The 9953-nt window shown below is 46.0% G+C and overlaps 1 protein-coding gene across 2 annotated transcripts in view; it reads right to left on the bottom strand.

Annotated features, from left to right (window-relative positions):
• Positions 1-705: 705 nt before the first annotated feature.
• The window catches only part of LOC121373612, a 33625-nt gene continuing 24377 nt past the window's right edge, over positions 706-9953 (bottom strand). For both annotated transcript variants that reach the window (XM_041500311.1, XM_041500310.1), the window contains exons 3-6: positions 9497-9553; positions 6540-6729; positions 5803-5981; positions 706-4530 (exon numbers count right to left, since the gene is read on the bottom strand). In XM_041500311.1, the coding sequence (XP_041356245.1) occupies positions 1570-4530; positions 5803-5981; positions 6540-6729; positions 9497-9553 (3387 nt within the window). In that variant the 3' untranslated portion in view covers positions 706-1569. The remainder of the gene's footprint in view (positions 4531-5802; positions 5982-6539; positions 6730-9496; positions 9554-9953) is intronic.

The following is a 9953-nucleotide window of genomic DNA, read 5'->3' as shown; positions in this document are numbered from 1 at the left end:
CGTTACATTCATTCCATTGGTCCAGACGTAGCAACGAGTTTGTTCAATTCTCGATGAACGTAAAAATTACGTCAAGGAACGTCATATATGTTTATAGACCATAAGTAATTCAAAATAAAGTATGAAGTTTTAGTTTTATTATTAGCAAGCAAGATTAAAATTTAATTATAAGTAATGTCTGTTATTTCTTTTACGTTCATCTGGGTATGAACAAAAAGAAATCATCTGCAAACTTATATGAGGGGGGGGGGGGGGGGGGGGGGTTCAATCTGGGTAATGAAGATAAAAAGAACAATGCATCTGGCCAACTATGGGGAGGGGGGGGGGGGGGGGGGGGGGGGGGTCATACCCCGTAAAAGAAATGATTTGTACGAAAAATGCTTGAATGCAGTATAATTCATACAGCTGAACTATAAGCTACCAAGAAGAGATTGCCTTTAACAGTTTGAAAACATGTTAAAGGGCTTCTCTTTTTTTTTGCTCAACAACACTACTAGACCACACTGACGTATTAATCATTCGCTATTATATTGGATGTCAAAACGTGGGCAGTTTTAACTCTAAGAATTAAGAGAAAAGACACTACATTTTTACATTAACAGCTAGGAATCTTTTATATGCACGTTTCCACGGAGAAGACCGCACATACCACGGCCTTTGATATACAAGTTGTGGGGCATTGGTTGTTGAAAACAAGACGACATATTTTGGAGAAAATATATTTTATTGGAATTGTAGAAGATGCGCGAGTTGGACCGCTGCTCTTAAAACTAGAAAGAGATGATGACAAGCAAACAGTTTTTCACCTGGAATAAAGTTTTGTTTACTTAATCAGAGGCGGATACAAGGGGTGTACTAGGGGTTCCCCCCAATATATTCAAATGCCAATATATATTTATTTTCTAATTTTAATTAGGTTGTCCTTTTCACGAGTTTATCCATGTGTCTTTTCCCCCTTAGTCCACCCTCACCCCACCCACTCCCAACCAAATATTTTCTGGATCCGCCTCTGTTAATTGTCTGACTACAACATGAAGTGTGACCCATAAAAATGCAGTAATCTGTTTACTTCATCAACAAAAACAATACTATAATACAAACATACTTGATTCCGACCCTAGTACACATTAGAATACATTGTATCAAGAGTTGTTTCCCTTGGTCTATTACTAGTACCAGTACGTGTATGTACCTTGGTCGTACTACAAACATACACTTATGCACAGCAGTAGGTGTATGTACCATTGCACACGCATTCATTTTAGTCAGGGCCGTACCCTCAGGGGGCAGGGGTGGGGCAGTTGCCCCCCCTGATAATCTCACTTTTTTTTTTAATGGCATACACATCTCAGGGTTTAATTTGTATAGTGTTTCATTTGTTTAAAAAAGTAGTGTCCCCCCCCCCCCCCCCCCCCCCCCAGGATTTTAGTCAGGGTATGGCCCTGTTAGTACTGGTATTAGTTCACGTAACAGTTCACGTATGCACAAAAGGACACTTATGAGAAAAGTACACGTTTGCAGACATAGTTCTGTCACTGCATATGTATACTGACGTCATACAACAGTAGATTATATAACCGTTTCCATGGCATCCGCGTCACTATCATCTGCCGTCTCGCTACATGTCGTTTGGTCGCAGTACAAATGTCCGTTAGTGAAATGGAGTTTACCGCCCACCAGTCCACCCGCACGTGCCGTGGGGGGCGGCGGCAGATTTACGACATACTGCGACTCGTCAAACTGTAGGTCTCCGGAATCGCACCTCGCACAGTTCTCCCCTGGACAGTTCTCCCCTGGACTGCTCGGATAGTTCTGCCCTAGCTTCACTGGAAAACCTGGCCTCGTTGGAAATCCTGGTTGTGCTGGACAGTCGGACCTCACTGGATGGCTGTGTTCTCGTTTCCCCGGACAGGTCTGGGCTGCCGCTCGTTTCTGCATGTGAGGGTTGTTCTCGTAGAACTGTTCCTGCAGCTGTCCGTTCCCGGGTCCGTCGTTCGCCCAGTCGAGCTGGTGAGAATCACTGTCCGAGTTCGCGCCACTCGCCGTCGTCGTCGTCGTGTTGGACGCACTCAACAGAGAGTGCTGGGAACCGTCTCGCGAACCAGTGAACACATCCGTGTAGGAGGGGGGTGGCGAGTAAGGGGGAGGCGCGTACGCAATCTGTGGTGATTTCTCAAAAACCGGATAGACAGAATCGTAGTCGGTTTCATTGGCATGACGATGCGATGCTCCAATCAATCTCCTTGGCTTACTCGATGACGAATGCGACGATCCCATTGGCTGATTGGATGAATGAGATGATTCCATTGGCTGGTCTATAGAGTAAGAACACATTACGTCACGCGTGCAGTCCAGCGTCATTGGTTGGGGAGATGAATGATGCGTCATGATTGGCTGGTCCACAGAATAAGGATCGTCGATTGGTTCAAAAGTTCCATGTCGGCACACAGCACGGAATGCAGACCTCTCGCCAGAAAATGTCGGCTTTTTCTTTCCTCGGCGTGTCTCCAGTTCACCGCTATGCGTGTCCGCATCACTTTGAGAAACAACTTCCTCCCGATTCGAAGGTCTCTCCCGGTTTTTGTCTTTCTTGTTTTTACGTGCTTTCTTAACCGGCTGTGCGTATATATCGATGGCCACTGGAGGTGACCTGCTGTTGATATCCATCCTCAGGTATCCTTCGCTGTCGAGTGGCTCTGTTTGTCCATCAGTCGGAACGCGACGACTGTCCTCCAAATGTGTTGTGTTCCCTTCAACCGGCCGAGCGGAGAGAGTTTGGTCAACAGCGTTGATGTAACTCTTTGGACGTGACGGTGTCTGGCATCTGTCAAGGAGGTGCCCGCGAATATCGGTCTGTATAGGATGCAGGTGATCCGATGCAGTCTTCAGCCGCTGGGACAAGTTGTTTTCAAAGCAACAGCCCCCCGACGATGAGTTGGTTATCTGTATTGGCCTGCCCGTGAGTTCTTCTTTACAATGTCTTCTCGTGTTGGGATATGGTGCATACGGATCCACTTCAGTGATTGGTAGGTCGGATGAAAGAGGTAGTGGATCTGCTGTGTTGATTGGTTGACGGGAGGCACTGTAGCTTGGATCGGCTGTGTTGATTGGTTGACGGGAGGCACTGTAGCTTGAATCGGCTGTGTTGATTGGTCGATGGCGAGGTTTAGAATCTTCTTTACCGATTGGTTGATGGAACGAAAGAGAAGACGAATCAACTTCATTCACTGGTGGAGGAGGTGGAACACATGGTGGATCGACTTTGATGATTGGTCGATGAGATGAGACAGATGATTTCATTGGTTGATAACATGAGGCAGATGAAGTCATTGGCTGATGAGAAGAGACAGATGATTTCACTGGTTGACATGATGAGGCAGATGATTTCATTGGTCGATTTAAATGTTCACATTCATCTTGGTTCTGATATATCTGATGATTCGGGGTTTCAGACGTACATGATGAAAGATCATCAATCTCGTCATAGTTATTTGGAGAGATCTCCATTGGCAGTGGCTGAATTGCCCTGAGACTTTTACACGACAACAAACTTTCACCAGACTGCTTCTTCGTCTTCTGTTTACTTTTAACAGAAACCCGTCTGACAGGACATTCAGAACTTTCTGATCCACACTGACTACTGACGTCGATCGTATCGAGCACATTCTCATAAATCTGCGGAACGTGACACAGTTTCTCCCTTCCATGAGGAGGAGGAGGAGGAGGAGGAGGAGGAGACGCTTCCCTCTGCTGGTTCTGAACATCGCTGGCCAACTTCTGCTGCCGTAGCTGCTGCACGAACTCCGCTGGGTCGAAAGTGTTTTCGTAATTCTGCTGGTTGTAGTCGTCACGGTTGTTCCTTGGACGATACGGCTGCGGGGTGTGGGACCGGATCACATACGAGGGACTGGACGTCTCGTCGTGTGACTGACTCCGTCGCTCGTGGTAAGGCTGCGGCGTGTGGGACCGGACGATCCGCGTCTGACTTGCAGAATCGTCCTGGGAGAAATACCTCCTGTACTGATGCGCCGGCTGCGGCGTCAGCGCTCGTTTGATCCTCTCCTTTGCTTCCATCTCTTCGACTCTCTGAGTGTCGATGTGACCCTGAGACTTGGCCGCTTCATTCTCCTGCAGGTAGCGCATGTGCAGACTGAGGATCATCATGAGCTGGCGGGTGTCCAGATTATGAAGAGTCACCGCCCGTCTGTGACGTCTGCGATTCTCCTTCAGCTTCCCGCCACTCCTAACCTCGCCGTCGGCGTTGCCGCTGTCGACCTCAGCTGTTGGCTGCACTTTCGGGAGATGGGCGTCATCGATGGATTCCTCCGTTGTGTCAAAGAATCGAGGCTGGGTGAAGCTTCGACATCTGCGAATAACGCTGGCGTTTGATCTGCTCTCTGGCAGACGGGAAGAGTCATTCAAAATGGCGTCGTTGAAGGGAGGTAAGCAGAAGTTGTTGTCGTTGTCGCTGTCTGACGTGAGCGGGGTGGAGCTGTTGCTTACAGTGAAGATCTCCTCGTAAGTGTCGTCCTGAAGATTAATAAGAAAGGAAGACATAGAAAGTTATATAACTTTTCATACAATTGTAGTAGTGTTGGTATAAAGTGATCCTACTGGCAGTAGTTAGTGGGAATTTCCCTATTAACTCTGTGGTTCGAATCCTCTCAGTGGAGGTCGATTAATCTGTAACACATTGTTATCCAAAGTGTTCAGTTATACGGCCGTTTTACATTATATATTTACGTTTTATATCATAATTTAAACATAGGAGAAAAGAGAGACAGTCAGAAAGACAACGAGAAAGTTTTTTTAATTATTATTTAACGACGCACTCAACACGTTTTATTTATGGTTATATGGCGACGGACATATGGTTAAGGACCACACAGATATTGAGGGAGGAAACCCGCTGTCGCCACTTCATGGTCTACTCTTTTCGATTAGCAGTAAGGAATCTTTTATATACACCACCCCACAGATATGATAGCACATACCACGGCCTTTGATGTACCAGTCGTGGTGCACTGGCTAGAGCGAGAAATAGCCCAATGGGCCCACCGACGGGGATCGATCCCAAACCGACCGCACATCAAGCGAGTGCTTTACCACTGGGCTACGTTCCGCTTCACAAGGAGAAATAGACAGAAACCGAGACAAAGACAAAGACAAAAAGGAGAGACAAAGAGAAAGTGTATAGTTAGATGAGCTTTCTGTCTCTCATTCTGATAATTAAAAAAGGAACATGTTAAAAAGTTATAAAAAGGTTTCTGCTAGTAATTTCAAGTCTTTGCTCCATAATAACACACAACCGTTGACATACCAGTCGTGAGTGACTGGTTGGTACGAGATACTGGATCCTGAAACTCGTAGCACATCCGGGGAGAACATTACCACTGAGCTATATTAAATGCTTATACCCAATTTTTATTCAAATGCACTCTGTTGGGCACATATATCTCTCTATCTTTCTCTCTGTCTCTGTCTCTGTCTCTCTCTCTCTCTCTATGTCTTCTTCTCTCCCTCCCCTCCCTCGCTCTGCCCCCTCTCTCTCTCTCTTCCCCCTCTAACTGTCTGCCTCTCTCTGTCTTCTTCTCTCCCTCCCCCTCTCTCCCTCGATCTCTGCCCCTATCTATCTCTCTCTCTCTCTCTCTCTCTCTCTCTCTCTCTCTCTCTCTCTCTCTCTCTCTCTCTCTCTCTCTCTCTCTCTCTCTCTCTCTCTCTCTCTCTCTCTCTCTCTCTCTCGCTTTCTGCCCCCTATCTCTAACTCTCTCCATACCCAGCCTCGTGTTGGGGTGTAGTTACCTCAAATACGCCTCTTCTGATTCGCTCCATGCGCAGTACGAGCAGCGCCAGGATGACGGAGACGACTGACGTCACAAAGGCTGCGGCATACGTCACAGTTAGCGCGTACAGCATGTGCAGTAACGTCGTCTGGATACTGTTACAGTTACTCGTGCTATGGAATACGTAGTTGGCAGGGTCTGAAATAAAACGTGAACAGTTCGTACAGGACCTGGCCTAAAATATCCATGTAGGTGGAGAGACAGACAGATGTGGAGAAAGAGAGAGAAACACAGGAGATACATAGAGAGAGTATAAGAGGAGGCACTTAGAGAACAGGAGGAGAAAATAAAGACAGTAAAAGAAAGATACAGAGAGGGGGAGAGAGAGAGAGAGAGAGAGAGAGAGAGAGAGAGAGAGAGAGAGAGAGAGAGAGAGAGAGAGAGAGAGAGAGAGAGAGAGAGAGAGAGAGAGAGAGAGAGTGTGTGTGTGTGTGTGTGTGTATGTGTGTGTGAGAGAGAGAGAGAGAGAGAGAGAGAGAGAGGAGAGAGAGAGAGAGAGAGGGTGTGTGTGAGAGAGAGGGTGTGTGTGAGAGAGAGAACGTGAGAGAGTGTGTGTGTGTGTTTGTGTGTGTGAGAGAGAGAGAGTGTGTGAGAGAGAGTGTGTGTGAGAGAGAGAGAGAGAGAGAGAGAGAGAGAGAGAGAGAGAGAGAGAGAGAGAGAGAGAGAGAGAGAGAGGTGACTGGGATGTTAACGTACTTAGTGGCGAGTGTTGTAGATCTAGGAGAGCTCTCCTGTAAGGAGATACACAGTGACACTCCTTCAGACTGTCGTAGTATGTGCAGTGAATGAACGCCTCGATTGGCTGGATCACGTGAGTTCCGGTCAAAATGGCCGCCACTGCACACAGTAGAGACGTCGTAACACACACCAGTACACAGACGAAAACCTGTACATTATACAAAACAAGAATACATGTAAATTATGACTACCATCTTGGATTGTGAATGGTTAAATATAAGGTAATACAAGAAGTTGCTTAACATCACGTCATGATATTTGAAAATATCAGTCGAACATTTTTGTTGACCATCTGAGAATGATTCCTTATTACCGAAAAATAAAGGGTGGAGCTGACCATCTGAGAAATGACGTCATGATTCCATTTTACCGAAAATTAAATGGGGGGTGGGTGGGGGGAAGTGTATAAAGAAAAAGTATCTATTAAATTGGTATCCCGGTGATCTTGTAAGTACTGGGCTTTTATTATTGTTTGTTGTTGTTGCTATTTTGATTGTTATGGGGTATTTCGCTTGTCTGTTATTAGGAGTGTGTGTGTGTGTGCGCGCGCGAGGGAGTGTGTGTGTGTGTGTGTGTGTGGAGTGTGTGTGTGAGGGAGATGTGTGTGTGTGTGTGTGTGTGTGAGGGAGTGTGTGTTATGTGTGAGGGAGTGTGTATGTTGTGTGTGTGTGCGCGCACGAGGGAGTGTGTGTGTGTGTGTGTGTGGAGTGTGTGTGAGGGAGATGTGTGTGTGTGTGTGTGTGTTATGTGTGAGGGAGATGTGTGTGTGTGTGTGAGGGAGTGTGTGTTATGTGTGAGGGAGTGTGTATGTGTGTGTGTGTGTGGTTTAACCGCCAGGGGCGGCCCCTCCTGTTCCGAAACGGAGGACGAGACCGACAGGGGCGGTGCAGGGTGATCCAACCCCGGTGGCTAAACCACCGGGGGCGGTTTATTCTGCGTTGTCGCCCCCAGCTACTCGACCGAAACACTCGCCATGAGCGGCGGGGGGGGGGGGGGGGGGGGCTAAAGCTGTCAGCTCCACTTACAGTGGCGGTCCCTCCTGTAGACGTACCAACGCAGATGGAGACGGGACATTTGGTCATTAGTGACACCCCAGCCAGCTCATCAGCGCCTCTGGAAGTTGTTGCGGTTCCAGCGGCGGTCCAGCGGGAGTCCAAGAGGAGGAAGGTGTCTGCGGCCACCATACCAAAGACATCCGACCAACCCGATTGGACTCTCGTCTGCGACAAGCTGCCAGCTAAATACCGAGGAGCAATCTACGGCGACTTTACCGATAGCGCTCTAATCAAGGGACCTTGGAGAGAAGATCATTGGCGCCAACTTCCAACTGGACAAGGGAAGTACCAGCTACAAGGAGCCCTTCACTCGGACCAACTCTACGTGACGGCACAGCAGGACGGACTGTACAGGCAGGGACTCCTCATGCCATCGATGCCCAACGCAACCATCCACCGCATCTTGAAGATGGTACTGCGGGACATCTATCCAGGAGCCATCAACAGAAACATCGCCATATTGACTGAAGGACTCCCCAACTTCAGGCCTGAACAGTCCATCACTTCGCCATGAGTCCTAATTTTTTGGGCTTAGTTGGACTTTAAAATATTTCGGTCGCGGCTCAAAATTCTTATGTTTATTTTTTTATATAAATAGTCCAACGCACTTTACTTTGGTGCCCAATCAATTGCTCAAATCACCTTAAAACCTTTTAGGCCGAGCAGTCAAAAAATCTTTGGATTTAAATTCTTAGTCCAGACATGTGTAGAAATGTAGAATGTCGTTAGGATTTTAGGACTTAGGTCTTTGACCGACCACTAAATTTTTTATTCCAAATTCTGCCCACCTCAAACTTACCCCCCCCCCCTCCTGACCCGGACTTAGTCACTGGCGAAAGTCAGAGATTAAGCCCGTGACATGAGTGCGTGAAACCTTCGTGGTATATACGCACGTGTAAAAAGCTTTCACTCACTCACTCGAAATTACTTCTTTTTTAAAAATATATTATTAAATAGTCCGATCCTCTCTTCTTTCTCTTATTTATTTTTGGACTGTCCTTCAAAAATGCTAAAATTATATAAATATTCGGCCGAGAAGTCAATTCATTTTATTTTTGGCTTGTAATTTTTTTTTTTTAAATCCTACTAAGCTTTAGAGATGCGCATCAAAATTTTAAAGGCCCACTATTTCATTTTTGGATGTAAATTTCAAAATTGTCCCCTTAATTTTTTCTGTCCCGGAGCAAGTCACTGGCTATCCAGAGACAGGCCCCGGGACGGACATGCTCGAAACTCTAGTGGTATATGAGCATGTAAACATTATTCGCACTCGCACTCGAAGGTGTTACGATCACGTCAAAGCAAACACGACGCTATACACCTCGTCAATATGACGGTGAGTTCGCCGACAGGTGAAAACCAAGGTAACAAAAGACTCGTCTAACTCTGGACCCAAACACCAAACACCTGTCGCGCGGGGCGTTATTACATAGGGAGCAGAAAAATACTTTCACCGAGAGCCCTATTGAATTCTCCCCACTGGAATGTCTCTTTATTCGAGGGATGAAACAAGGAAGGGAATGTTTCATTTAACGACGCACTCAACACATTTTATTTAGGATTATATGGCGTCGGACATATAATTAAGGACCACACAGATATTGAGAGAGGTAAAAAGCCGCTGTCACCACTTCATGGGCTACTCTTTTCGATTAGCATTTAATAACTAATTACTCAAGATCAAGTTCTTTATTAATTTAAGTTTTAGCAACTCATCTGCATAATACAATGTACAACAAAATAATAAATATATTTACTTTAAATGACATTATGCATAGAACAGATAAAGATTGCAGGATGTGTGTGGGGAGGATGGGGGTGGGGGGTGGTGGGGTGGGGGTTGTTGATACAAAAACTTACCAGACAGGGAAGTCTCTTCCAAAACAGCAAAAATATGAAGAACCCGGATGCCAGTACCTAGAAAAGAAAAACAAGAAATAAAAGAAATATATAGTGACATCTCATTGGAAGGAGGACTGCCATCTTCAGACTTATTACGTTAAAATGGGATTATCTCAGCATTTCCATAATGGAGGGAATGAATGAGTGAATGAATGAATGAATGAATGAACGAATGAATTAACAAACAAACGAATGAAGGAATGTTTAACGACACCCCAGCACAAAACAATACATCTCATTGGGAGGAGAGGAGGACTGATATCTTCAGACTTATTACGTTAAAGTGAGAATACCGCAGCATTTCCATAATAAACAGAATAAAAGAATGAATGAACGAATGAACGAACGAACGAATGAAGCAATGTTTAATGACACCCTAGCACAAAAAAAATACATCGGCCACTGGGTGTCCAAA

Source organism: Gigantopelta aegis, chromosome 5 (assembly GCF_016097555.1).
Source record: "Gigantopelta aegis isolate Gae_Host chromosome 5, Gae_host_genome, whole genome shotgun sequence".
Taxonomy (NCBI): domain Eukaryota; kingdom Metazoa; phylum Mollusca; class Gastropoda; order Neomphalida; family Peltospiridae; genus Gigantopelta; species Gigantopelta aegis.
The sequence above is the reverse complement of the archived record's forward strand: the minus strand, read 5'-3'. Positions and strand labels throughout refer to the sequence as shown.